The sequence below is a fragment of the Aspergillus uvarum genome (genome assembly GCF_003184745.1).
Source record: "Aspergillus uvarum CBS 121591 unplaced genomic scaffold BO82scaffold_95, whole genome shotgun sequence".
In the NCBI taxonomy this organism is placed as follows: Eukaryota; Fungi; Ascomycota; class Eurotiomycetes; order Eurotiales; family Aspergillaceae; genus Aspergillus; species Aspergillus uvarum.
In genome coordinates, this window is record NW_020291392.1 from 82,146 (window position 1) to 109,533 (window position 27,388).

Consider the following 27,388-nt stretch of genomic DNA (forward strand, 5'->3'; position numbering starts at 1 on the left):
GGATGGTCACTAAGTTAGTGCTCATGCGTAATCAATCGAAAACAATCCCCGACTTTTTGTCTCAATTTACAATACTATATACAAGGTGAACTATGTACACCTCCAACGAGACCTGGTATCTATAAGAATAACTTCTACTTTCCCCTTTCCAAAGCCCAACCCATACCCACAAAACACCCGAGCCCGCACCTATCAACAAAACACTCTTCACGCACTCGATGCCTTTAGCCCTAGGAGTGATATTGGCATCTCCCTCAACACCGCCCAGGACTCACTCGCTCTCGACCCCACTAGCACGCGACCTCGACCTCCTCGAACGCGCCCTGGGCTTTTTGGCATCCTTGTCCGTCTCGGAGCCCGAGGAGGCGGAAGCCCTGCCAGCACGTTTGGAGGTAGCTCTTTTGGGGCTGCGAGATCCTTTTCTGGGGTTTCCTGCTTCGGTGTCTACTTCCATCTCGTCAGCGGAGGAAGCGGAGGCGGAAGCTCTGGCAGCGCGTCTGGCAGCGCGCTTTTCAGCCCAGATAGGTCTTTTAGCATTGCGATCCTCATCGGACTCGTCGGTTGGGAGGGAGGAAGCTTTGGCCGCGCGCCGAGCGACATGTCCAGCAGCCCTTTCGGCTCTTTCGGCAGCCTTTTCAGCTCGTTCCGCGGCCCTTTCAGCTCGTTCAATGCTGGCATCTACAGCCAGCTCCATCTCGTCGGCTGAGGAGGCCGAAGCCGTCGGGGCACGGCTGACAGCTTTCTCAACTCTTATCCCAACTCTTCTTATGATTACAGGGTTTCCAACTTCTGCGACCACCTCCACCTTATCAGCAGCCGAGGAGGCGGAAGCCTTGGGAGAACGGCTGGCAGCCTTCTCAACTCGTTCCTTGCCTTCAACTTTCTTGGTGTTTCCAGAGTTTGCAACCTTCCCAGCTTTTCCAGCCTTCCCAGTCTTTTCAGTATTCTTGTTAGCCAGCTTCGACTTCGAATTCTGTTTCTTTGTCGCGTTCTGCTGTTGCGCCTTCTCCCCAGAGGCCGCTGAAGCTTCCTCCAGGATCGCAAACAGCTTCTCCATGGCGGGTACATATGCTTGGAGGATGGGGAAATCACCGACACGGACACGCATATAGTCAAAGGCGTTGACGTAGGGCCCGTTGTACTGGGCGCGGGGCGTGGCAGTAATCACGCCGCCGGTGTCTTCGTTCGCGCCCTCGAGCTGGGGGTTGCTCTCCTCAGCCAGCCCTTCCTCGTCGTCAGGGACATCCTTGGTTCGCAGGTTGGCAGAGCTGTTCGAACCTGGTCCGCCCTTGGCCTCTTGTGAAGTGTGGTCGTTCTTCATTGCGACATTTCCCTGATAGCGTTGGCTGAAATGGGTGAGGAGCAGGGCCCGGGCTTGCATCTGACGCGCGACTTCCAAGGCTTCGGCGTATGTGGAGTGTTTCTTAGCGATAGCGCTACCCGCCATGTCGTTCTGAAAAGTGGCTTCGTGGATGAGAACCGTCGAGCCGCGGCCTGTAGCTGCAAAGTTCCACGAAGGACGACAGTCACCGGAGAAGGAGAGCTTGAAGCCATCGGGGTACACAAGGGTCACAGCCATGGATCCACGGCAGTGTTGGACTCGGCAGGGCAAGATGTCAGAAAGGCCGATGGCCTCACGGAGAAGAGCCGAGAGGGGGTCCGAATCATCCTGGAATCGGAGCGTGGTTGTCATGGGTCGAGATCCCGCCTCCATTTGCCCAGGGAAGGTACCGTCGGCGCGACAGTGGCGATACTCAAATGATGTCTCAAAAGTACCACCTCTGACCTGTTGGGGAATAGCGCTCAGGGCCGTCACCTTCTGGAAACCGTAATCCTCGACACTGGCATATTCCTCGAGCCAAGTAGTCATCATTTGCTCGCATACAACGAACAGGCGCTTATCCCGTAGAATCGTGGGCATGTCTTGCTCGATCACGTCGGTCCGTGACAAACCATTGGGATAATTTGCCTGATACCAGGCCTTGATCACATTTGCAATACCAAGGTGGTGGTCAGCGTGGAGATGACTGATCCAAATCATCCGCATATTCTGGAAAACTTCGCGCAATGCCTCAGGTCCGAAGACGCGCTTGAGCTGTCCAAGAGTGCCCTCGCCGCAGTCGAGTAAGTAATAACCATTGCCTGGTGCGTGAACGAGCGTGCTGGAGACATTTCGATGCTTGGATGGTACAGATGATCCAGTTCCCAGAGTGATGATTTCGACGTCAGCGCCGGGAAGGTCCTGTCGGAATGCTGCCAGATTATCCTGGAACTCGGGAGTTTCTTCCTGCCCAGATATAACCTTCATTCGAGTCTCAACGTCCTTCGGCAACTTTTCCTTCGCATTTCTGGGATCGTATCGAGGAGTAACTTCAGATTCATCGACCCCGAAAGTGGGTTCCATGTTGATAATCATGCCCGGCTCTAGAGGTCGCAAGGGGGCACATTCGTTCGATGAGACCACGGCTTCATTGAAGAGCCTGGATTGTGGAACAGTCACATTGTCATAGACAGGCAGGGCATAGTTGTCGGGCCTGACCATGGCCATCTGCGCCGTCGACTTGGCAACCTCTTTCATGGCCAGGTGATCGGGACAGTAATCGGGACTGGAGACCGTATGCGTGCAGTGCGACATCTTCGCAACGAATTCTCGAAGCTTGGGGTGATCTCCCACACCGGGGCCTAGGATCCAGATGAAGGCTTCCAGATTCAAGGCCGCCGTAGGTGAGTCCCACTCAGGGCGGTTGACCAGGTTCTCCACATAAGCTGGCGAAGGCAAATCTATGATTGCGACACCTTTGCCAATTTTTTCCTCATCAAGAACCATATCCGGCGTGATAGTTTGACCATCCTCTGAGAGAACGCTTTCACCTCTAGTCAGCTTGGCGTAATCGGGGCCTTTACGGACCTTCAAAGCCTGAGCCTTGAGAGGGTCGAACTTCCCTCTGATGTTATGGTTCCGGACGATGTAAGAGATGGCGTCTTCGTTCCAAGACGCGGGAGGAATCCTCTCCACGTTGGCACCAGGCCAAGGCTTGCGCACCAGAACGGTTATGTCAGGAAGCGGCATGCTGCCCCCAGGAGCCGGGCCGGTGTACCGTTGCAAATCCTTGGTTTTCGGGTCCCTAACAAAAATGATCGCGGGCATCTGCACATCTGCCAACTTAAGTTCCTGTAACGCATCCAGCGTCCATGTCGAATTGAACATGTTCGACACCACGTTTTGTCTGATAACCTGATCGGCTAGCGCTGCAGCATTCTTCTCCTCGACCTCAGCTGTGTCCTCCTCGCGAAACTCCTCGTGGCTGCGCTTCCTTGTGCGCTTGCCCTTGGATCGGGAATGAGACTCAGGGCTCACGGCCATGACCCAGACCTTGATATTCTGATCTGACCACGTCGGTTGTTCGTATGGGTCGGGGGGACTCCCACGCTGTCCAGCCAGGCTGTCCCCATCATGTTCTTGCATATACATGGGTAGACCCTTGCGGAAGATGAACTTGCGCGCAGTGGCCATCAGGTGCGTGAGATTTTTCCCGCCGTGAATCGTCAGGGTCCCTCTCTGCGCGACCCGCTTGCTTCCCGGTCTTGGAATAGGCAGTTCGTCTCCCTTGCCCCCCTGAGCGAGGTCCTGCTTCTGCTTCCGCTCCTCGTTCTCTGTCTTTTTCTGCTTCTCCGAAAAATTGGCTGCGGCGCTGGCCAGTCCATCGGCCAGCGTGAGGATGACGCCGAACAGCCCTCCCGCGTTGCTCATCTCCAAGCGGCCCGTGAGGAAGATGTCGGTCATGAGACCGAATTTGACCGACGTGCCCGCGCATGCTCGCTGCGTGCCTTCGGCGATCTGACCAAAGAGGTAGCGTTTATCGGGAAAGTTGAGGACGACAGCGCTGCCCGGGGTGTCGGCCGTCGGCGTAGTCACCACTTGATAGTAGAACTTCATGGGATTGATTTGGTCTACCGATGGTTGTGAAGTGAAGCCCTTGCTTGGGTTGTCTTGATCGTCGTAGAAAATGTACTTGTAACTGAATGCGGGATCAACGACGCGAGGAACGGCGAGGAGATGCCTTGCTTCGAGTAGACTTTTAGATGTGAGGATTGATCGATGAGTTCGTCTGTATGATTTGGAGATTATGGAACGGATATTCCGGAGGCGTAGGATGCAAGGAAGAATGGTCGTAGATGGAGATATCGACGTGAAGCCAACTCGTGGAGAGGCGCTGGCGGTCGGCCTTCTAAGGAGCCGGAGTGAAGCCAGTGTGGTTGAAATTGCAAAAGAGCGAGAATGAATACCAATCAATATGCGCTAGAATTTGGGCAATCGTAAATAATCATAGTCTTAGAAGTATAGAGCAGATAGGGATTGCCCGACTATCATGGATGGATTGATGAAGGAGGGAAGGCAAACAGAAATTCACAAAAGCTGCAGCGAGTGCCGCGGCGATCCAACCAAGAAAGAATCAGCTCCACCCGCGCGGCGTCCACGGTTCCATCGACCTAATTGGCCAAGTGACCACCTACTACTGTACTATGTTAGGGAGTTATTATTTCTAACGACGACAGTCCAGACTTCGTTTCGAATCATATTTACACTATATTCGATAGTAACTTTTGGATATGTTCTGTATTGATTGCCTTGTGTTTCCTTATCCGCCAGTATCCAGTACCTTCCATCCTATAAGTCCGTCCCTTGGAACCGATCCGTATAAACCCCATAAGCACATTCGAGGCCCCCCAGCATCTGAGGCATATAATCAAAAAAAAAGTAAAAAAACAAATGGAAAAAGAAAAATGGAAGTAAAAGGAACCCAGATCGAGTGTAGGAGACTGCATTTGATGCAGATGATGTGTAGCCAGAGAAGAAAATCATGGACAAAAGAGAGACGTCGGTGTCTACACCTGAGTATTTCGGAAAGCCAGCACACGAGCAGGCTTACATCACGCAAAATTGTCAAACTCAAATTGCAGAAAGGGGAATCATGAGAGGTGAGAAGTCATCAAGGAAACACGTTCAAAGGCGGCCTCCATACTGTGGCATAGTTGAGCAAACCGAGTGTCACGTTCCCGAGGCTGGTTCTCGACCACCAGATCGAACGTGACTGTCGGCTTCTCTGAGAAACCTCCAAAGGAGATCGCAGGGGGCTCCGAGGAAGAAGCACGGGGCGCGTCCAGGAAAAGGGCAAAAGCGGGATCAGACTCGTCAATCTCGACATCCGGGTTCTCGACGCCGACAGTGACGGGCTCCTTAGCATCCACGGGCAGAGACTCAAGAACAGGAGCTTCACCCTTTGCACCAGAGATGTTGGGCAGGCAAGACTCCGTGAAAGTGGAAGACTTTCCAGATAGAGACTCGGAATCGATAATTGGCTCAGGTACCTCCAGAACGGCAAAGACCGAAGCATTGCCGAAGTTCATATCTATGCCCGAGTTCCAACCTGCATTGTTCATGCCCATGGCAGAAACATCAAGTCCCTGGTTAGGAACCATGACCATGCCAACCTGAGAAGGCTGTTGCATAGGTGGTTGTTGCTGGGGTTGTGGTTGAGAGTGTACTGGTTGCTGCTGAGGCTGAGGCTGCGGCTGATGTTGGTGTTGAGGAAGTTGCTGTGGTTGCGCTTGGCTAGACATCGGGGCACCGCCGACGCTGAGTTCGTCTAGAACCTGACCGAAATGAGGCGAAGACAGGAGCGTGCGAACGAGGTCAGTCAGACGACCGTTCTCCTCAAATAGGGCACGGTTTTGAAGACGAAGCTCATGAGCTTCGTTGGTTTTGGCGGCAACTTCACTTTCGAGTTGACCAATGTATTCTGCGAATGTGATCAGCTACAACCCTTCTGCTTGAAAACCGACGTTGGTACATACCCTTTCTGCGAGAACGGAAGGCACGAGCGGAAACCTTATTGCGGAGCTGGCGACGTTCCTTGCTGCTAAGCTTCTTGCCCTCTTCACTGGCCAGGAGGCGCTCATCTTCATCCATATCCTGCTCGTCCTTTTTGGCCTTAGCCATCTGAGGCAGAGATGAAGAAGGAGAAGGCGAGTCGTCGGGGGAGCCCATGGCATTCTGGCGCATTTGCTGCAAAAGCCGTGATATCCGCTCCTCAACCAGTGGATTGGGGGGACGAGGAGTCTGGCTGTGAGGAGCCCCATGCTGATGCATATGCTCGTCTAATCGGCGCTGTTGCTGCTGGAATTGCTGCTGACGGAGGAATTCGTGATGTCTCTGTTGTTGTGCTGCCTTGGCCATGGCAGCTTGCTGCTGGTGCATACCGGGATACATGCGACCCACTTGAGTGGACGGACCAGCGGGAACAACCTCATGACCGCTCAAGGCGGTTGGATCCACGAACTGGTTTCTGTTGCTGGGGTTCGGCGAAAGGAAATAGGCCGGGGCGGTTCCCATATTGTCAGACTCCAGGTCCATTTCGGAAGGGTTCCGTGTCGGGGGGCTGTTGAAATCCATCGGAGCGTCTTCGCGCTTGATCTGACTACCAGAGAACATATCCCCATTCATCGGGTAGTTGGGGCTTGCACCACCGAATCCCATTCCATTCATGTGGTTGAATGTCATGGCATGAGCTAAGGCGCCCGGGGGCAGGCCGGTTTGTTGCTTATGTTCGTCATACTGGTGACTCGGGGCCTGAAACGCAACTGGCGTCGGGTTTGTCGAAGCGAAACCAGCACTGCGTACATCGCCTGCGTTGAATTCAGTGCTGGGGAGAGTGGGCTGAGTGATGAGTGCGGTCTTTGATCGAGCGGTTTCCGCGGTGGTGTAAGCGAGTTGGTCTAAATTCAGAAACGATTCAATGTCTTGTTCGTAAGTTGAAGGCGCGACAGCCGGGTGTTCCGCCAAGGTAGCCATGATGACGAAACTGTGGTTGGAAAGGAGGAAGCGAGACTGTGGTCAAGGAGACTCGTTGATAGCGACGGGATTGGTGTCTCAGCCAGTGTCAATGTCGAATACAAACGAGAGTCACGAGGGTCGGTTGAGGATCGGGATAACGAGGGACGATGAGGAGCAGTCGAGTCGAAGCAATAGTCGGAAGGGCTTGCAGTCGAGAGATGGAAGGATGTTGTGTGTTGTGTGATTGGGGAGGAGAGATGTGAAGAGGCAGATGGGGGTATTGTACAAGAGGAAAGGCAGGCTCAATGGGAAGAATGGAGGATCAGTATAGTTAAGGGGGGGGGTGGGGGGATGTTGTGTGAAGGAGGAAGGCGGTGGTGGTGTGTGGTGGGTGGTGAGATGGGAAGAGGGAATTAATGAGGGATACAGGCGTGAAGGTTGGCCCGTCTGGATGGATGGAGCTGGTTGCTGGAGACTGCAAAAGGTGGACTGGAGGAGACGAAGAGGGACTGGAGGGAACGGCGCCAGGAGAAGTGAGAAAGGACCAGGAATAGAAATCAGGTAAAAGGCTTGCGCGTCCTCTGATGACTCAGCGGCGCTGTTGCTCGGAGCCCCGCCTGGGTTGATGCTACGATTGGTTGGGCAAAGTCAAGCCAGGGCTAGTGGATCCACCCTTGGCGCTAGGCTCCACCGAGAACAATTTAGCTCGTTCCACCGTGACTCTGCTGGTGAGCCGTTCACCCCCCAGGAAGGGCAGAAAACAACCGTCAATAATAATCAATTGAAGACGAAATAACCTTAGAAGATCTTCTGATAAGATTGCATGTTTACTTAGTATTTTGTTTACTGGAGCTTGTATGCTCATTTTTTCTACTGCTTCTGAATCTATGGCGTAGTCTATGTATATCTGGCCTTTGTCACGTTGATTCAATTCAGATGAGATCATGTCAACCATCGACTGAAAAATCATCTGAAGGAAGGGAGAACTTACTCTGTACAATACTCCTTCGATGAGAAGGAATGAGGGCCTTCCAGTGCGGGAGGTATGTGCGCCCCCACCAAGTTTTCACAGGGCCGTCCATCTTTTTCTCCCCCCTCCCCCCTGAGTGACTGTTTCCCCCCTCCCCCCTAACTCTCTTGCAACCTCACGCAACGGACGAGCCACGGCTTGTCGGCTTCACATTAACCTTCACTCTCCTGTGCCACTACGCCGCATCCAGGCGATTTTTCCGATTGACTGAAACGGTAGCCGAGAAGTGCGATCTTAATGCCAGACATGCTGTGGCACCAATAGGAGATCCTTCGGCAACATCGCTCGCATTCTGATCCAGATCAATCCTGACTTATGACGTTAGTGGCTCGTTCGAACCAATGGCGATCATTCGTCGAGAACTCAAGAAAAACTCCTTCAATCACCATACAGCTGCGGTTTACGGAGCATTTCTTATTAGTCAGAATCGCATTGGACAGATGGCAATTCTCAACACTCGCAACGTATCTTGATGCTCGAATGCAGTGGGATGTCGTCAAGCGAATCGACCGCCATCGATGGGATGAAACCCGGGGTGATGGGGACCAACTTCCGGTCTCGAACAACGCAGTTGAGGCCGATTCTGATTCCAACCAAGTATGCAACCTGTATCTTGCGACAGCGCACCCACTTTCATGTGTCCTCCAGCTGAGGTCCATGGAGTGATTCAAAGAGGTCATGAATCTCGACTCTCTCTTCAATCGTTCTAGTTCCTCACACTGTAAGGTCATCCAGGGAAATGGATTCTGGGTGGATAAACAGCCCTGCTGGGCTTTACCTGAACTGACCAAGTGTCTTTTTCCCAGTGCCCACTGAGAAAAGCTTGGCGGGTGAACGCGGGCTTAGCGGCTTAGCCACTCTGCACCATTCAAGAGAATCGGCCCTTGACGCCCGTTTCGGATTAGGGTTAATTCTTCAAGGTTGGCCCCTTCGCCCTCACGTCTCGAATTTGCTCAACTTGCCGGGCCATGGGCGTCAATCTCGGCGCTATTGCTTTTTACTGGCACCCTCCCGTCGTTTCGGGCCCCACTGCTCGTCTAGCAGCAGTGCAGAAGCCAGAAAATCCGGCCTACCCCTGGGCCGTTTCAGGTTCCAGCCGAGCAAGTCATTCAGCTCTACGGTCTACGCTGTATGTTGTGTAGGGTTGTGACACCAGGCGCATCAGCACTGCTGTTGATTTACCTGGGTTATCAGATGAATATCCCCTTCGAGTAGGCCTTCCCCGTGCGCTTTGCAAGATGATATTGTTCGAGAGGTCTTTCGGCCGGCTATATCAATAATCTACAACGTGCCAACCCTATAACTTACCACAGACCAATCTTTGACAAAAACTTTGTGAGACTAAGCTGGCACAGCGGAATAAGTCTCATCCGTTATCGAAGCAAAGAATATACATACAATTCTGCAAACTCTGATCAAACGTTCGCCCAGCCCAAGTCCAGACTTCCATCCTTTTCGCGAATAGACAACCTTCTAGAAGGGCGCACTAGAAGGGGGCTTGTAGGCTTGAAGCTGACGGGGGCTAGAATTTTCCCTTCGTAACCCTAGTCCACCCCTTAAGCCTCAAACTGACCCTTTAGCCGCAACATCACGATAACTTTATTAGGAAATCGAGACGAATCTCTTCCCAAGCAACATCACACCTGCCGCTTAGTCAGTACGGCCGTGAAGAAAGACAATTCTAGCCTCAAACTTTATGTGCGTGAGCTAGGATTTTTGACACTATTCGAAACGATCTGCGGCCGAGACGCTCATTCCTGACGCTGTTCTCGCACGAGCAGAGACTCATGTGGTGGATTCTTTCCTGAACGATGCTCAGTTGGAAGCGACATTGAACCAGGGCTTAGGATACTGGCAATTTCTGATGAGGATCTCGACCTACGCTGACGCCTCGTAACTGGTCTAGAGTGTTCTACCAGCAGCATCCGTCCAGACATAGTCCCGGCCAGAGACTGCCTCTGGAACTCGGCCCTACAAGGCTACCTTGCACGATGGATCCATCCTCATGGGTTCCTTTTGCCTATCTGGGCTTCTGATGGACACACCTTTCGGCTATTGCTGGCCGGGGAATACTAGTACATACTCTACGGCACATGGTCCCGTTCGTTTGCTTTTAGACGCATTGGTTCAAGCGAGCAAAAATCACCCAAATAACTAGACTATCAGCAGATCATGCTCAATAGAAACTTCCGTGCATATGCCGAAAAGGTACAAGGTAGTCTGTCAAGACATTTGACTGTTCATAGAACGAGCTAAGCGTCGGACAAGTCTAGTGGCTGAGCAGACTACGACAAGATGTTCCATATCGCCACTCTGCGACAGACAAGAGTCATACTGCAATTCGAACTGGTCAGTGGCAGGGAATAATGTATGAGACGAGGAGAATGCTTCTCTTCGTACAATATTGAAAGAATAGACATGTGACTGAAAACGGCCAAGGCTCGGGTACCCAAGGAGGTGTGATGTCTTCACGACGTATTGCAGACCCTCCCCACCATTACCTCAGCCGAACTTCTGAACTACCTCCTTTCCAGCAACCATCGAATTGACTTTTGCCAGAATCACCTGTCAATTGCATTTGACACAAGATTCTAAACCAGGAATACATGCAGACAATTCCCTCGCTCCCCAAACATACTAAAAAAAGATCAATCACTCGCTCACATCAGTGGCGATAGTAGCATTCGTCAGACAAAGTCAATATCATACATCATATGGTTACATTCATCAATCGCATCTTATACATGGCATAATCATCATAATTCCTGTCCATCAACCAGACACAGCATTTACTCATCAGGAGTCTCCTGGTCGTACTGGGACTTCGAACCACCCTTCTGTCCAGCAGCACGAGCTTTGGGGTCGCCGGGCTTGAAGCTTCCGCTGGAAGCGTGGCCGCCCTGGGAGGCGATGTTGCGCTGAGATAGCTGATTAGAATTGCCGAAGCTCACGAGTTTGACATATATATATAGAATGAGGAACAAAGGACACACCTGCTTCTCCGGGTCCATACTCGCAAACCCCCCGGAGTGACTCGACTGGCCGCCCTTGCGGGCGATGTTCTGAACCTCCTCGTGGGAGCGGTTGGAGAAGTTTCCGGGGTTGGTGTTGGAGGCCATGGTGCTGGTTTGGAAAAATGGTGTAGAAAGAGATTTGTGGTAAAGGTACTGTAGATGGAGAATTAGATTGGTTTGTTTCTTGGATTAATCTGACATGCTGGTGGTGCTTGAGTTGCTCCTTATAAGTGTGTTCCGGGAACGAGGATGAAGTCATGATGTTGTCCGTTTGACATCAGAACTCTGAGACTCATCACAAATGAGAAAGACTTGGCGGCGTGGTGATGAAAGAGTCAAATCACTGACTCGTATTGTTCTCGGATGGATGATCGATCGATCTCATTCTTGTTGTTCGGTTGCCACGCGCGGTGATCGAGGCCCTCTATCCGTGGTCGCCGATGGGGGAGTTTAGGTACAGGACCTTGTTTGAATCATCATCATCATCATCATCATCATCATCACGTTGGATTCGCCATGTGAGCATATACTTGATTAGATCAGAGATAATCTAGAACCCGGGCATCTGGTACAGTACTCAGTGTAGGCTAGAAATGCAATATGTGATTGAACTATGTCATCATTGGTGAGGAGCGAGCAGCATGGAGGTACTCGATATTCTCAGGCCGGGGTAGACGTAGATTAAGTTGAAGTCAGTGATTAGACATTGCATGGCAGAGTCGAGGCCTCTTGTGTTCGATATGTTCAACAAATCTCCGGGCTTTCCCGACTGCTATATCTTCAACAATGAAATCAGAGAATTGTATTAAAAGTCTATCATTCAGGATTCATGGCTCAAGCTGTATTGGTGTTGATCTGTGCATATCTGCATTAGGACACACAACCCGTGACAGCTGCACTCAGGTCATTGGCGACATTGATGCTCTGTGATTATCTGCTCAGCTTCTCAATTACAGTCCTACATGCACCAGACAATTCCTCATGGCTGGATGCTCGGTCATCATACAGTCTCTTCTCGTCGCTGAATCCTACATAACCTAAGTAGGTTAGACTAGAATCAGTTGCAGTATGCATCCTCTGTATCGTGGTCGGCTGCAGCTACCGGGTGGACCATGAAGGACATGTCTTGGCCATCATTTGAATCTTGGAAGGCGGCCGGGATGGTACTCCAGACGAAGCAGACCAGAAGATCTTTAAACCCCTTCCAAAAGAAGGTAGGAAGAGAACATGTCGGTCTTGCTATTCGACCATCACCGGCCAAGCATCCATGGGCTGTTCATGGCTTCCCCTGGTATTCAGTCCACATAAGACTGCGCCCGACTCTTCTCCTAAACCAAACTATGCTCTACAACACGTATGACAACATAAAGAAAGACTCAAATGACCGCTGCAGGAGAGTCCCAGTCATGTTGAGTATCCAGAGCGAAGCCTCGGCTAGTGTGTAGCGGCTATTCCTCTTTCGGACCCCGACGGCACTTTCCATAGTCTTGATAGACATCACCAGAGAATGATTCAACACCGGGTTGACTCAAAGGACCAAAACAGTGGAGCTTTGTCTTCTCGCGAGGAATGATCTGAATCATCTTCTCAGTCAATGCTAAATGAGTTTTAGTCTTGGCGATGGAAGCCGCCTTATGCATTGCTTGCTTGCATGAATACATGGACGAAGTATATATACGAGCGTCGTATACCCAGAGACAATCTTCAGAGCCATCGCGTTTACCACCCACAAGGGAATCATTTCTGCTTGACAATTTTCTTTCTCACGTCCCTATTCTATCTTCACCGTTGTTGAATTCACCTCAAGAAATATCATGCATCCCACAATAATCGCAACCTGCAAGCAAACCCGCTTCCATATCCTTGACCAAGCCTCAAAAGAGGTAGCTTCCCTGAGCCCTGTTCATCAGCATTGGAGCACGTATAACTAATTCTAGCTTGGGGAGTACGATAGGTGGACGTAGAAGGAATCACCATCGCGGTATCATCACGACAAAACCACGCCGACTCCGCCGCAACAACAGATCTCAAATCGAAACGAAAGGCCAAGGCTGAAGCGAGGGAACTTATCTCTGATGCACATCTGCGTCTCAAAGCAGGGGTGCACTATGGACTAGTAGGTCGTAATGGAACCGGAAAGTCAAGTGCGTTGTCTACCACTGTCGTTCGACACCACCCTGGTCATCCGTGGCAGGACGGTCCATGGACGGATCCACTGATTGCTTCTTTACAGCACTACTACGAGCTATCGCCCACAAGTTGGTGCCCGGGATCCCACATACGACACGTATTGCTATCTTGCAGCAGACGGATGATGGCAGCGACGAAGAAGCCGAAGAGGATAGGCTTGATAAGAGACAGCATCTACCGGTCTTGGAGTACGTGCTGGCAGGCGATGAATATAAGAATGAGGTTGTGAAGAAGATGAGTAGTGAGTCGCGAATTCTCGCAGCTTGAATACCCACCGCAGTGTTCCTGACATATACACGCTCCAAGTCTTGTCTCAGAGTTTCGAGTCCGATGATCCGCTACAACCTGTGAAGGCTATTCGGACAATACGCTATGATGATGTAGAGAAGCAGCTCTTCCTAGCACAGAAGATGGCCAGTCTGAGGAGTGGAGCGCGAGGGTTGCAAGCACGGAAAGAATTGAGATCTGTTGAAGCGAGATTGGAGGCATCGGTCGAACTGTAAGTTTCAGGGTCTTTTCAAGATCCGAGTGAAAGAGTCGAGCTAAAGACATTTCTTGCTCTAGGTTAAACCAGGCGAAGGAATCTATCGATGCCGACACACTACAGAAAGACACGCAAGCAGCAATGGAGGTTTTGCAGGAGTTGCAGTCTAAGGTGGAGGCTGTGAGTTTCGATCTCATCTCATTATTGACCATCGCTAATCACTGAATGCTTTAGATGACGCTGGTCGATACTGAACAGCAAGCACGTCAGATCCTTCGTGGTTTAGGGTTTCACGAAGAGATACTTTGCAAGCCTTTTTGTCAGTTGTCCGGCGGCTGGCGGATGCGATGTATGCTGGCCAGTGTGTTGATACAATCTCCGGATATCATGATTCTCGACGAACCGACCAACTATCTCGATCTCTTAGGAATTATTTGGCTGGAGAACTATCTCCAAGGGCTCCGTGAGCGCTCGCAGACAACAATTCTCATGGTCTCGCACGATAGAGATTTTGTGAATGCCGTCTGCGAGGAGATCATCATCCTCAGAGACCAGAAGCTTACCTACTTCAGAGGAAATCTGTCTGCGTACGAAAAAGACGTCGAGGACCAGAAACTACGCTGGGGCCGCATGAAGGAGGCACAGGAACGCCAAACCGCACACATGGAGGCCACCATCCGCGAGAACATCAAGGTAGGCAAGAAGACAGGTGACGAGAACAAATTACGTCAGGCCAAGTCACGACAGAAGAAGATTGAAAATCGCATGGGCATACAAGTCAGTGCCAACGGCGGCCGATTCAAGCTGAATCGGGACCTGGTTGGTTTCCACCTGACCGCGCGGGCAGAGATCGAGGTCCCAGTGGACGAAAGAAAACCGTCCATTGTGCTACACTCAGCAACTGAGTTACGATTTCCCGGTCCCTTGGTCTCCATGGAAGGGGTTGGGTTCCGGTACAACAAGCAGCAGGCCTCTGTGCTTGATGGTATCGAACTGGTGATACATATGGGAGACCGCGTGGGCATCATGGGTCTAAACGGATGCGGAAAGTCGACACTGATACGTCTATTGACTGGCAGCACGGTACCAACACATGGCAAAATCTTGAGTCATCCGAGACTGAAGCTCGGGTACTATGCACAGCATTCGATCGAAGACCTTCAGGAACAAGGCCGGTCGAAGCTTGATATGACGGCCCTATCGCTAATGGCATCAGATGTCAACGGTGCCCTCAATGAAGGCGAGATTAGAGGTCTTTTATCAGCATTGGGTCTCCAGGGCAGAGTTGTCTCTGATGTACCCGTCTGTCGACTTTCAGGAGGCCAACTAGTAAGTGACATATCAAAACCCAACCTTCTGCCATAGGTGATTAACCGAAGTTTATTAGGTTCGTCTAGCTTTGGCGAGGGTCGTTTGGACTCGCCCACAGCTGCTAATACTGGATGAAGTTACAACTCATTTGGACTTCGATACTGTGACGGCTCTTTCTGCTGCACTTTCTAGTTTCGATGGGGCTATCTTGCTTGTGTCCCATGACCGATATATGGTACGCTCGGTAATTGAGGGCAAGCGAGATATGGAGGAGAAAAGAGATGAGGAATCGGAGAAGGACAAGGCCTCAAATAAATCGTCCAGCCAACGACGAGTCGTACATGTGTTGAAATCCGGAAAGCTCAGGGAGCAAGAAGAAGGCGTGGAGCAGTACGAACGAAGCTTAGCGAAGGCAGTGCGGAAAATGCTGCCAACAATGAGCTAGGGAGCTGCTCCGTAAACTCGTGTGCTATCAGTCAGGTAGATTCCATAATAGTCTAATTGGTAGATCCCAGATTATTATTGTCAAATGGTCGATGTCAAGAAAAGATATACTGATAGCACGTGACCCACCGTCCAGCGGCAAACCCCGAGAACCCGCGGAGATGGCGGCGAATCCCAGCGCCCGCGATGATAAGACATTCCCCCTCAGCCATTCATTTAACAAACGCCTCTCGAGTCCCTGCTTTCTCCACCTGCATACACCCGCACCTGTATAGCGCTTCGCAGGTACAGCAAGATGCCAGGATCTGATACCCGCTGAATCGAGATCCCCGTCGAGGATGAATGAGCTCTTATTGCGCAGGCGGGGAGTTGCGCCCCTTCTCTCACTTCCCCGCAGATGTCAGCCCCGAACGAGCACGCTTATTCTGCCACACTTTCGAAGGCACAATACAGCCTCGAACTCGGTCTCGGTTGATCAACCCACCGCATCAGACTCATCTACGACATCGTTGCCTACTACTGAAATCCCCCCGTCCTCGAAGTCCTCCCCGTCGCGATGGTCGGCTCTCAAGTCTGCGAAACCCTTCTCGGAATTCCTCACCGATAGCTTCAACCGTCCACATGATTATCTCAGAATAAGCGTGACCGAGCGCTGCAATCTTCGATGTCTCTACTGCATGCCCGAAGAAGGTATAGAGCTATCGCCACCGAGCCGCCTCCTCACCACCCCCGAAATCGTCTATCTATCGTCGCTGTTTGTCGCGCAAGGTGTCACAAAGATCCGCTTGACTGGCGGTGAGCCCACCGTCCGGAAGGATATTGTACCCTTAATGCAGTCCATCGGCGAGCTCCGGCGGAACGGTCTCCGTGAGCTATGCTTAACAACAAATGGAATCTCCCTGCACCGCAAACTGGACGCTATGGCAGAGGCAGGACTCACTGGAGTGAACCTCAGTCTGGATACCTTGGACCCCTTTCAGTTTCAGATTATGACAAGGAGGAAAGGCTTCGATGCTGTGATGAAGAGCATCGACCGCATCCTCGAGATGAACAAGATGGGGGCGGGAATCAAGTTGAAAATCAACTGTGTGGTGATGCGCGGGCTCAACGACCGGGAAATCATTCCGTTCATTGAAATGGGGCGTGAAAATCCCATTGAAGTGCGCTTCATCGAGTACATGCCATTTGACGGCAACAAATGGAGCCAGGGCAAAATGGTCTCCTACCAGGAGATGCTGGCTATCATACGGGAGAAGTATCCCGCGCTGGAGAAGGTTGCAGACCATAAGAATGACACGAGCAAAACGTATCAGGTGCCAGGCTTTCAGGGTCGGATTGGGTTTATCACCAGCATGACCCACAACTTCTGCGGCACCTGTAACCGTTTGCGCATTACCTGTGACGGGAATCTCAAGGTCTGTTTGTTTGGAAATGCAGAGGTGTCGCTCCGCGATGTTATCAGGAAACAGAACAACGGCGAGCCTATTGATGAAGACGCCATGAAGAACCTGCGACTTTTGGAATCTGCGGCCCACACGACCGAGGTCCCACAGAGAGAACAAGAAGTGCTTGATATCATTGGCATGGCGGTAAAACGCAAGAAAGCGAAACATGCTGGCATGGGCGAGTTGAAGGACATGAAGAACCGCCCTATGATCCTTATCGGTGGGTAGGCGCGACCTCCTTTTCTTTTTGGATATTTGCATTTGGGCGAATGAGTTTCATGAATTATGATCAATGCATGTAGAAGGTGTCTCAGTATGTTTCGTGAACAAGGGGGTTCATAGCTGTGAACTGAATTTGGAAACTATATGATGATTGACTTTCTGGGATGCGTGCTGATGGATGGGCTATAGATAATGGAATTATGGGCAGTTCGATCAATGCCACTTCTTTGTACAATCCACCAACCAGGTTGGCATCGCCTACATGGGGAAGGATTCCTCTACACCTACTCTCCTCCGGTTCACAGGTCACCGCACAAGTCCGATATTATTCCCGTGCCCGTAATGACAACCCGTCTGTTGCAGACTCCCAACGGACAGACCCAGATATGGAAAGGGACGACTCAAACAAGATCTCCCTTTCCACAGCCTCTGATCCAGACTTGCCTCACCTCAACAGCTCGCAGCACGTGCACATGACCAAGATTGCAGAGAAGCCGGTGACGAAACGTCAAGCCACGGCTGCTTGTGTGGTGCAATTCTCCAACCCGCGGCCGTGGGAGATACTACGAGAGGGCCGTGGGACCAAGAAGGGGGACGTGTTCAGTGTCGCCCGCATCGCCGGCATTATGGCTGCCAAGAAAACCCCGGATTTGGTCCCCCTCTGTCACCCGGGGATTGGCATCACGGGCGTCGAGGTAGATGTGCGGTTACTGGACCCTGATGCTGCGGAAGCGCGTGCTTCGGACGGCTCAATGGGCCATGGGGCGATGCACGTCACGGCTACCGTGAGCTGCCTGGGACGAACGGGGGTCGAGATGGAAGCGATGACTGCTACGATGGGAGCCGCCCTGACGGTGTACGATATGCTGAAAGCGGTGGATAAGGGAATGGTGATCGGTGGCGTGAAGCTGCTGGAGAAGAAGGGGGGTAAAAGTGGGCATTGGGTTCGCCACGAAGTGGTCCAAGACAATGGAGAAGCTGAAGAAGGCGATTGATCGATTGATATGATCGATTGATATGGGGACCGTTATGTGTGTAATCCATTAGTTAGACGACAGTACTCAAGTTCGAGTAATTGAGTCATCAAGCCAGTCGAAAAGCATCGAATTGGAGTGACGTGTATTGGCCGTTTTTATTTTATTTTATTTTATTTTTTCTTTTGCTTTGATCGATCGCCAGCCTTACGAGTGGCCCAACGGTTGGTGAAGAAGCCAAGTCCGCCTTAGTTTGGATTCTCGGCCCGCCGCCTTTCCTCGAATCAACACAGCCCACCCACTGGCCACACCAAACTTTTTGCCCTTTTCTCTCGTTCCTCTCTGTTCCTTTTTCTCTCTTCCTTTTCCGGTTCCAATTCTTAACTCTTCTTTCAAGCAACACATTCTTGTCTACCGTGAAGGTCTTTAAAAATGGAATAACATACGCTTTGCCCCCGATTATTGACCCTAACTTTGCTCAACTCGGAAGTTTTTCGCAAAGATCTACGCTACTCGAACACTATACACTCCAACTGACCGTCTAATCTTGTCGATAACGGAACTGCCGATTGTTCTTGAGTACTTACTAGCATTTCCGGATCCCTGCTAGCTGTGCCGCTCCTATACTACTATCACTTTTACTACCACCACCACTACTATAATACAACAACCGCCACAATTCCGCCCACAATCCTCATTACCACCACCACTCATCACCGATTTAACCACTTTTTCTCTATTCTACAAGTCATCTCCCCGTTGGTGACTTCTTTCAACTGCTTTACAGCGCACCACCCAAGGAAACAAACAATGAAATTTCGGATAAAATTACGATTGATACAGATTTTGCAAAGTCCTTGTGGGTAGCGGTGTGCGCTTCCCCTCCCCCTCCAATCACCAAATAAGAGACATTCAACCACCAAAGCTCGAGTGGTTGTCATTACGATAAACGAAGCCGGTAGCTCGAGGCCCAGGGCTCCCGCTTCGTTGCCAGCGAGGCCTAATCCATCCCTCTCCATAAATTGCAATATACTCGGATAATCCGATCCATCAAGATGACAAGTAAGTTTCTTCCTTGCATAGCATCGCGACCATGTTCTGCTCCCCATGTTTCGTCTCACCCTCCCTTGCGTCTGGAATGGTGCAAGCAGGATCTGGAGGCTAGAACAGCCCTAGAACATGACGCCCTGAGGATCAGCGGCCTTGAACTTGATATACAAATGCTAACATGCCACCATCACAGACTGGAACTCGCGACGGCTCCTCGGACGGAGCATTATGGCGGTGCTTCCGCCCTTCAACTTCCTCACGCTTCATTATGCGTACTTTCTGGCGACGCCCTTGATCTGCAGTGCTATTTTCTGGGGTTCTGCCACCCCTGCGCGCAGTATTGCCTATGTCGACGCTTTATTTATGTGCGTCAGTGCCATGACTGGCGCTGGGCTGAATACTGTACGTTTCCAGCAATCCCCGTGTCCACCCCGGTCAAGAACATTCTCTGACTTTTGACCAGGTGGATTTATCCAAATTGAATTCATTCCAGCAATCCATCCTCTTTGCGCTGCTCTTGCTGGGACATGGAATTATGATCTCCATCACAGTGCTCTTCGTCCGGAGAAATGCTTTCCAGTCGAAGTTTAAACATATCGTGGACGAGCGTAAAAGAAGAAGCGCTTCGTCAACTAAGAATCCGAGCCAAATCGCTCGACTGGAGCCCGTCCATGAGAATGGAGTCGAAGAGCATGAGCAGTCACCAAAGTCAGGTGAATTTGTTCTTGACGAATCCAAAGTTACAGTGGCAGCTCGTGTCACAGCTGCGGATGCGAATGCGTCGTCCTCAGACGAGGACCAGATCAATTGGATTGATGATGACCAGGTCACTCTTGGTCATTTGAAAATCCGACAACACCACCATCGTGTCTTTCCCATGGTAGGAGTTGGTGCTCGCATGGATCTGAACAACCATCCTCGAGATGTTGTCCCACGCTCGTCGCAGCGAGAAGAGGAAGAAGAGAGTATGCCTGCGCTCAAAGGCATTTTGAAGGGAACGCAGAAGTATTTCGCGTCCAAGGGCATCATTTCACGCAATTCTCAATTTCACGGGCTTACCCCCGAGGAGCGAGAGAAACTAGGAGGCGTTGAGTACAGAGCCGTGTCCTTTCTACTAGTTATTGTGACTCTGTACTGGGTCATGTTTGTCATCTGTGGAATAGTTGGGATGGGCACATGGGTCGCAGTTAATCATCCAGAAAAGGCCCGGGAGAACGGGCTGTCGCCTTTTTGGACAGGCGCCTTCTTAGCAGTATCCGCTTTTGTCAACAGCGGCATGTCGCTATTGGATGCCAACATGGTTGCATTCCAAAGAAGGTATTTCTACTTACCGTGATTTTCTGGCTCGAAAGGCAACTGACTCCATCAGTGCTTACCCATTGCTCACCATGAGCTTCCTGATTTTGGCCGGCAACACTCTTTATCCGTGTTTCCTGCGTTTCATTATCTGGGTCATGAAATGCGTGCTGCCAAAGTCCCCATCGTGGGCCACATGGAGAGTCACTCTGGACTTCATCCTTGATCATCCTCGAAGAGTATGTGCAACTTGCGGTTGTCCATGCATGGTGTACTAACCTTCGTCAAGGTGTATACCAACCTCTTTCCGAGACGTCACACATGGTTCCTCCTGGCCACTATTATCATCTTTAACGCTATAGACTGGGCTGCTTTCGAGGTTCTTGCCATTGGCAACAAAGAGATCGAGAGCTTGCCTACAGGCTATCGGGTTCTCGATGGCCTATTTCAGGCTTCAGGTTCGTTGTTCAAGATTGTCTGTTCATTGAGCCTGAGCTAATCGATTTCATCTGCAGCTGTTCGTGCGGGAGGCTTTTATGTTGTGACGATAGCCGATCTGCGTCAGGGATTGCTTGTTCTATATGGTAAGCATTTTTCCATGCTCCACGCCGTTAACAACTGCTAATATTTCATAGTTCTCATGATGGTTTGTTTCTTGAAAACACCCTTGGTTGTGCTATAAACTGACTTTTATCTATAGTATGTATCAGCATATCCCGTGCTGCTCACTATGAGGTTTGTCGAACCGCTGCCCCCTATATCTTATATCAATCCATTCTAACGACCACCTAGAACTACAAACGTCTACGAAGAACGGTCCCTGGGCATTTACGCCCACGAACCCATCGGCGGCGAGGAAGAATCACGCCCGCAACCCAACCTCGTGATTCAGCTAATTCGACACCGCATGCTCGGCCGTCGGGACGGATCCAGCCACGAAGCCTCGCGGAGCTACTTTGTCCACCAGCAGCTGCGCTCCCAGCTGAGCCACGATCTCTGGTGGATCGCGCTGGCCGTCTTCCTGATCAGCGTCGCGGAATCCGACCACTTCTCGAAGCAGCCCGTCGCCTTTTCGACTTTCAACATCATCTTCGAGATCGTCTCCGCCTACGGCTGCGTGGGTGTCAGCGTCGGTTACCCGGGCTCGAACGCCTCCTTCTGCGGCGCCTGGCACCCCATCAGCAAGCTGATCCTGGCGGCGGTGACCCTGCGGGGTCGCCACCGGGGCCTCCCGGTCGCCATCGATCGCGCCGTCATGCTCCCCAACGAGTCGCTGGAGTGGGCGGAGGAAGAGGATGCGGCGATGCGGCGGGAGCAGTCCCGCGCGTGGGGGGCGGAGAAGATGCCCATTGGGTCGGTTTAGATCGTGGAGGTGCACGTGGGCACTGAAGATTGGACTGTTGGAGATGATGATTGAGATTGCCCTCCCTGTATGAGGGCTGTTTGCTTGAGATTCGTGATTTGATCTTCATGCTTTGGCTACTGCTCTGCTTCTGAGATTCTGTTGCTTTATGTTTCTCCTGATTTCCGACTACATCGATAGTCATAAAAGTTCAATGCTATTCGAGTTCCAAGTTACCGATTGGCTATTATTCTCCAATGGTAGTACAAGAATCTACAGATGTAGCACAAAGATGGATCTTGAACTTTTCATATTGACATAAAAAAAAACAAACTTGGACGCAGTGGGTTTCCCGATAGCTACATAGAGTATAAGGTATAAAAAGAAACAACATTAGAAAGCTTGAGGCGAGTCTAATCCTCCTCTTCTTCGAACTCCAACTCATCCTCGTCTTCCTCTTCCTCTTCTTCCTCCTCCTCTTCCTCCTCTTCTTCACTACCCTCCTCATCAGAAGAAGCATCCACACCATCAACCTCCTCCTCACCCTCCTCATCGTCCTCATCCTCACTACTCTCATCATTCTCACTAATGACATCATCCATAATCACATCCCTCGCCGCCTCAGCCTTCTCCTCCGCGCGCCGCTTCTCCTCCTCCAACCGACCCTGCTCCAACAGCGCGGCCTTCTCCTCCCGGAGCTTCCGCTGAGACTTGACAAAGGCGCCGAGCGGGGAACTCTCCCAGTCGACGTCCTTGAGGAAGGACTCGACCTCGGCGCGGTTGCGGGGGGTGTAGGTGACGGCGAGACGCTTCTCCTCGATCCAGCGGGCGTTGGCTTCGACCTTTTGCACGAGCAGCAGGATCATCTGGTTGATCTTGGTGTTCTTGTTGCCACCGGAGCGGGCGCTGACTTGCTTGAGCCAGCGCTTGAGGGCGACGACGACGGGGACGCTCAGCTCCGGGAACGCGATGTGCTTGGCCCACAGCACAAAGAACTCGGAGAGGAGCTCGGCGACCTGCTCGCCGACACCGTCCTGGTACACGCGCGTGCGCAGGTAGGATTTGGGCGCCCGGATCGCCGTGCTGAAATCGAGCTGGCGCAGGGTGCTCGTCTTCGGGGGCTTGCGCATCTCGGCGAGGTTGAGGACCTCCAGCAGCGCGGAGGCCAGGGGGATGTAGGTGCCGGTGGTGCGGGAGAGGCGCAGCAGGGCGCGGGTGAGCTGGAAGCGCAGGGGGAAGTACTGCGCCGTCGGGATCAGGCGCATCGCGCCGAGGGTGATCTGGACGACGGGGTAGATGAGCGGGCGCAGCGCGGAGGGCTTGCCGGCTTGCGCTTCGACCAGGGCGTCGCAGTGCTGCGCGAGCACGCGCGACCAGAAGTCGAGCGAGTGCACGTATTGCCAGTTGTAGACCGTCTTGTAGGACTCCTTGGAGGTGTTGGTGATGCTGCTGCGCAGGTGCATGGCGAGTTGGCGGACGAAGCTGAAGCCCGTGGTGTAGGAGACGTTCTGGTCGATTCCCCAGAGTTCGGCGGCCGAGTTCTTCATCAGGTTCACGCCGGCCAGCGTGTGCACGGTCGTGTTGCGGCTGCCCTTGACCACGCCCTCGTACGAGGCCTTGAGCACGGCCTCCTTGAGTCCGGCGTCACCGATGACCATCAGCCGGCGCAGGATCAGGAAGGCCGTGATCCGCGTGGCCTCGGTCGTGGACACGTCGGCCCAGATGCCGACGATCGTCTTGATGAGGACTTTCAGGAGCTTGCGGAATTGGAGGAGGTACGGGAGCATGGGTTCGATCGAGGAGAGGGTGAGCTTCAGGGTCTGTTCGTCCGACAGGTTGGTCAGCAGCTGGTGCACCGACGAGGTGTGTGACTTGATGAGCGGCGTGAGCGTCTTGAACTTCTTCGAGTCCATCGACATCCGCACTTTGCCCGAGGCGCTCTCCTTGACAGGCAGGTGATGCGAGAGAACCCGCGGGATGTTGTTGAGCGCCGTGACGAGCACCTGGTGATAGACGTTCGAGTCGGAGATCTGGTACTTGTGCTCTTCGGTGCCCTCGCTGACGTAGGCCGCCGCGCGGAAGGCCAGCACCGCCTGGCGCATCGCCCGGATCGAGTGCTGCTCCTCCATCAACTTCTGCCACTTCTGCACCATCTCGAGGGTCAATGTGTTGTCTTGCGTCTCCTCCTCCTCTTCTTCCGCCTCCGCCTTGGCCTTGGAGCCCTTCTTCTTTTTCTTCGCAGGACCTTCTTCCTCCTCTTCCTCTTCGCTCAGCTGGTCGACCTCGGCGAGGTCACCATGGTCACCGAAGTCGAGCAGCTCGGCATCGTTCTCCTTCAGGTACTTGTAGAATTCCGGATCCTTCTCCTTCAATGCCTCGAGCTGACCCTTGTGCGCCTCGAAGTCGTCCGGGCCGCTGCCCTCGTCATCGCTGCCATCTTCCTCGGCACCGCTGGAAGCCGCGGCGGCCTCCTCCTCCTCCTCCTTCTGCTCGTCGGAGCGCTTGCGCTTGCCGATCTTGGGGGTGACGGCCTTCTTGCGACCCTTCTTGCTCAACTCGGCCGCCGAATCGGGGATGTCGAAGCCGCCCGCGAAGAAATCGTCGACGTTCATTTCCGCGAAGTCCTTCTGCTTCTGGACCTGGTCGGTGTCCTCCTCCGCATCGTCCTCCCGCTCCGCCCGCTGCTTCGCATTGTCGGCCTTACGCTTCTCCTTCAGGTGGTTGCGCTGCTTGATCTTGGCGGTGGCCTTTCGACGCTCGAGAACATCCTTCAGATGCTTTTTCTCGAACTTCTTCGTGGACTTCTTCTGACCTCCAGCCATGATGCCGGAATGTTCCCTTCACGAGGTTTTCGTGGAGAGAGAGAGATAGGTGTAAAATTGGGGGGAAGAAATCCAAGAGATGAGAAGAATCCCGCGAAATCTTAGGGAACCCGGGAAAAAAAATCTGGAGAACGGAAAAAAATACATGTTGCGGCAGAATCGAGCGGTGAGCGGCGATTCTCATCGGGTGACCGCCTTGGGGGGTGATGGTTTCCCCTCATGCGGGACACCGTCCAGTCCAGTTCGAGCATCAATAGTCTGTCAATCGATCAAGACTTCCTCGCTTCAACCATGTATGCGCAACGGCCTTTGTCCTATGCTCCGACGCCTTACAGCTATACGCCCAATCCGGCGCTGGCTGCGTCCATCAACCTCGATGAGGTAAGCTAGAGCCGTACGGTCTGTTTGCTGGGTCGCAGCTGGCTGACTGGTCACATTACGCAATGCCAGGAAGTAAAGCTAGCTTCTAGCTCGGCGGAGCGCGATCTTCACGAATCCCTAGCGGAGATTTACAGTATCATTGTCACTTTGGATGGCCTTGAGAAGGCTTATATCAGAGATGTGGTCACAGAATCGGAGTACACAGAGACCTGCACTCGCCTACTGAAGCAGTACAAGTCTAGCTTGGGAGACGATATCGTAGCCGGAGAATTCGTCGACCTCGAGACTTTCAAGCGCAAATGGGGGGTGAGTATATTCTCAAGAACTCGGGCCATTCAAACTGATCGTTTATGCGCATCTCTAGCTGGAATGCCCCCGTGCCACCGAGCGTTTACGAATCGGGCTCCCCGCCACAGTGGAACAAGCGACTCATAGTACCCCCGCGGCGAACATGGCCCCGGCAGCAACAGGCCCGCCAGGCGGCGCTTCTGGCACCTTGATCCTGACAGCCACCGAGAATTTTATAACCTTCCTCGATGCGCTGAAATTGAACATGGTCTCGAAAGATGCGTTGCACCCTCTGCTCTCCGAAGTGATCCAGTCCGTCAACAAGGTGACCGACGCGGACTTTGAGAACCGGGGCAAGATCATCCAGTGGCTGATCACATTGAATCAAATGCGAGCGACTGAGGAGCTCAGTGAAGAGCAGGCCAGAGAACTGTCCTTTGATATCGAGCAAGCGTACATGGGGTTCAAGTCGACTTTAGGCTGAGCCGGCCAATTGAGTTTGGAGGGGATGAATGTCTTTTATCTTACAGCATTGCGCCTGGGCGTTTGGGGTTAGATACCCACCGAGTTTTTCCCATGTTTTCTTGATGTCTAGATGGTGATCTCCGGAGCGTGTATTTTTGATCAGATGCAAAACGTGGTTATCTGGTTATCTCGGGACGTGAAGGTTCAACTGCGCCGGCGGAGCGGATCCGATCCGCGGAACAACGCACACCAGCCTTTCCTCTTCGGGCAATCTCGACTTTTTTTTTGCAGGCCCAGATCTTCTATCCTCATCGCTCATTTCGCCACAGATCCGGGGCTTATAAGAAAGAGAGCAGCTTCACCGTCTTCTATACCATTTAGTATCCCGTTCTGTGCAGCCAGGTCGTCCCTCCGCATACCGACATCATGATCAGCGCCGATCCCGACGAGCCTATCCACGGTGCGTTTGCCCCTCCACTTTAGCCCCTGATAGATAGGAGCGATAATGAGCTGATAAGCCCGTCGCAGTGCTCGATCTTCCCCAGATCCATACTAAGCCCTCAGGCACCGAACTCATCCAGGCTCTCAGTCTCTTGACAACAAAGCCGCGAAGCTTTGGTCTCAAAGCCCCTGAAGCGGTGAGGGCGCAGGCCGTCCACCCGGCCGGTATCACCCGCTATTTGACCTCGATCATCTCGAGTCCCCTGGCATGGCTCGACACCGAGGAGCTTCGAGAGGCTGTCTGGGACGCCGCTGCGGCTAGACTCAGCGAGCGCTCAGGTCGAACCGGTACGTAGGATGCAGCGTAGCTTGTCATTGTAGCCGTGATCATCACCACCGGCCGAGAGGGCTGGCTGGGTCGATAGAGTATCCGATCTGACACTCACCACACAGCAATGCCCGCCATGTCACGAGTCTTCATGATCCCGACCTCCCATGGCGAAGAATACACGCTCACCTTGCACGAACCATCCCTGACGAGCGACAACCTGGGCATGAAAACCTGGGTCTCATCCTACCTCCTCTCCATCCGCCTGCACTCCCTCCTCGAATCCCCCCCGCAACTCGTCCCCACCGCCACTACCACGCCGCAACTCCACCCCGAGCGCACCCTCCGCGCTCTCGAACTCGGCGCCGGCACCGGCCTTGTCGGCCTCTCCTTTGCGGCCCTCCGTGGCCCCTCCGCTAGCATCCACCTCACCGACCTCCCCGCCATCGTGCCCAACCTCGCGCACAACGCGGCCCTCAACGTCGAGCTGCTCAACCGCACCGGCGCAACGGTCACCACCGGCGTGCTGGACTGGTCCGTGCCGCCGACACCCCTCCCCACGCCCGCCGAGCAGTACGATCTCATCCTTGCTGCCGACCCGCTGTACTCGCCCAACCACCCCAAGTGGCTCGTCGACACGGTCACCCACTGGCTCAGCCGGGGGCTCAACGCCCGCGTCGTGGTCGAAATGCCCCTGCGCGACGCATACCTCCCGCAGGTGCAGGACTTCCGGCAGCGGATGGGCCAGCTCGGGCTGGCGGTCGTTGACGAGGGCGAGGAGGTCGGCTATGATGACTGGGAGTCGGCCGATGGCGGGGCCCTAGAGGTTCGATGCTGGTGGTCCGTTTGGGGGTGGAGTGAGAAGCTATAGCCAGTCTGCTTGCGCCCTCAGCTTCCACCTTCCACGATTCCTCTTTTTCCTTTACCACCACTTCAGGTGGTGGTCCAGGCAAAGCCACCCAGCGATTTATATTTCCACGACGTCACGAAAAACATATTCGCATCATATATAGCATCAACAGCACC

The 27,388-nt window shown here is 52.8% G+C and overlaps 9 protein-coding genes across 9 annotated transcripts; 5 read left to right on the forward strand and 4 right to left on the reverse strand.

Annotated features, from left to right (window-relative positions):
- Positions 1 to 48: 48 nt before the first annotated feature.
- On the reverse strand, positions 49 to 4,371 carry BO82DRAFT_359470 (ribonuclease Z). Its single transcript, XM_025636588.1, has one exon. The coding sequence runs from the start codon at positions 3,935 to 3,937 to the stop codon at positions 272 to 274; it is 3,666 nt and encodes a 1,221-aa protein (XP_025486295.1). The 5' UTR covers positions 3,938 to 4,371; the 3' UTR covers positions 49 to 271.
- Positions 4,372 to 4,586: 215 nt separating this feature from the next.
- Positions 4,587 to 7,319, reverse strand: BO82DRAFT_359471 (bZIP transcription factor). The gene is made up of 2 exons (XM_025636589.1): positions 5,857 to 7,319; positions 4,587 to 5,801 (listed from the first exon to the last, which is right to left on the reverse strand). Exons 1-2 carry the CDS (start codon positions 6,851 to 6,853, stop codon positions 4,972 to 4,974), a joined length of 1,827 nt encoding a protein of 608 aa, XP_025486296.1. The 5' UTR covers positions 6,854 to 7,319; the 3' UTR covers positions 4,587 to 4,971.
- A 2,905-nt stretch (positions 7,320 to 10,224) lies between these two features.
- Positions 10,225 to 10,984, reverse strand: BO82DRAFT_436925 (general stress protein; the record flags this gene model as incomplete). The annotated part of the gene is made up of 2 exons (XM_025641151.1): positions 10,225 to 10,783; positions 10,859 to 10,984. The coding sequence occupies 2 exons, from the start codon at positions 10,982 to 10,984 to the stop codon at positions 10,655 to 10,657; spliced, it is 255 nt and encodes an 84-aa protein (XP_025486297.1). The 3' UTR covers positions 10,225 to 10,654.
- A 1,424-nt stretch (positions 10,985 to 12,408) lies between these two features.
- Positions 12,409 to 15,375, forward strand: BO82DRAFT_322658 (ABC-F family ATP-binding cassette domain-containing protein). Its single transcript, XM_025632774.1, has 7 exons — positions 12,409 to 12,762; positions 12,834 to 13,023; positions 13,113 to 13,310; positions 13,376 to 13,568; positions 13,634 to 13,733; positions 13,788 to 14,882; positions 14,941 to 15,375. Exons 1-7 carry the CDS (start codon positions 12,694 to 12,696, stop codon positions 15,307 to 15,309), a joined length of 2,214 nt encoding a protein of 737 aa, XP_025486298.1. The 5' UTR covers positions 12,409 to 12,693; the 3' UTR covers positions 15,310 to 15,375.
- Positions 15,376 to 15,532: 157 nt separating this feature from the next.
- BO82DRAFT_359474 (molybdenum cofactor biosynthesis pathway protein) lies at positions 15,533 to 18,093 on the forward strand. Its single transcript, XM_025636590.1, has 2 exons — positions 15,533 to 16,973; positions 17,165 to 18,093. The coding sequence occupies exons 1-2, from the start codon at positions 15,986 to 15,988 to the stop codon at positions 17,968 to 17,970; spliced, it is 1,794 nt and encodes a 597-aa protein (XP_025486299.1). The 5' UTR covers positions 15,533 to 15,985; the 3' UTR covers positions 17,971 to 18,093.
- A 656-nt stretch (positions 18,094 to 18,749) lies between these two features.
- On the forward strand, positions 18,750 to 21,921 carry BO82DRAFT_217557 (putative potassium transporter). Its single transcript, XM_025630752.1, has 9 exons — positions 18,750 to 19,011; positions 19,193 to 19,401; positions 19,463 to 20,316; positions 20,369 to 20,534; positions 20,585 to 20,753; positions 20,811 to 20,879; positions 20,931 to 20,941; positions 20,996 to 21,030; positions 21,088 to 21,921. Exons 1-9 carry the CDS (start codon positions 19,005 to 19,007, stop codon positions 21,656 to 21,658), a joined length of 2,091 nt encoding a protein of 696 aa, XP_025486300.1. The 5' UTR covers positions 18,750 to 19,004; the 3' UTR covers positions 21,659 to 21,921.
- Positions 21,922 to 21,928: 7 nt separating this feature from the next.
- On the reverse strand, positions 21,929 to 24,553 carry BO82DRAFT_359477 (mRNA-binding ribosome synthesis protein NOC2). The gene has a single exon (XM_025636591.1). The coding sequence runs from the start codon at positions 24,457 to 24,459 to the stop codon at positions 22,051 to 22,053; it is 2,409 nt and encodes an 802-aa protein (XP_025486301.1). The 5' UTR covers positions 24,460 to 24,553; the 3' UTR covers positions 21,929 to 22,050.
- Positions 24,554 to 24,750: 197 nt separating this feature from the next.
- Positions 24,751 to 25,612, forward strand: BO82DRAFT_297098 (ESCRT-I subunit protein VPS28; the record flags this gene model as incomplete). The annotated part of the gene is made up of 3 exons (XM_025631934.1): positions 24,751 to 24,840; positions 24,910 to 25,146; positions 25,205 to 25,612. The coding sequence occupies 3 exons, from the start codon at positions 24,751 to 24,753 to the stop codon at positions 25,610 to 25,612; spliced, it is 735 nt and encodes a 244-aa protein (XP_025486302.1).
- A 204-nt stretch (positions 25,613 to 25,816) lies between these two features.
- Positions 25,817 to 27,352, forward strand: BO82DRAFT_217591 (S-adenosylmethionine-dependent methyltransferase). The gene is made up of 3 exons (XM_025630753.1): positions 25,817 to 26,053; positions 26,122 to 26,382; positions 26,488 to 27,352. The coding sequence occupies exons 1-3, from the start codon at positions 26,020 to 26,022 to the stop codon at positions 27,231 to 27,233; spliced, it is 1,041 nt and encodes a 346-aa protein (XP_025486303.1). The 5' UTR covers positions 25,817 to 26,019; the 3' UTR covers positions 27,234 to 27,352.
- The last annotated feature ends 36 nt before the right edge of the window (positions 27,353 to 27,388 follow it).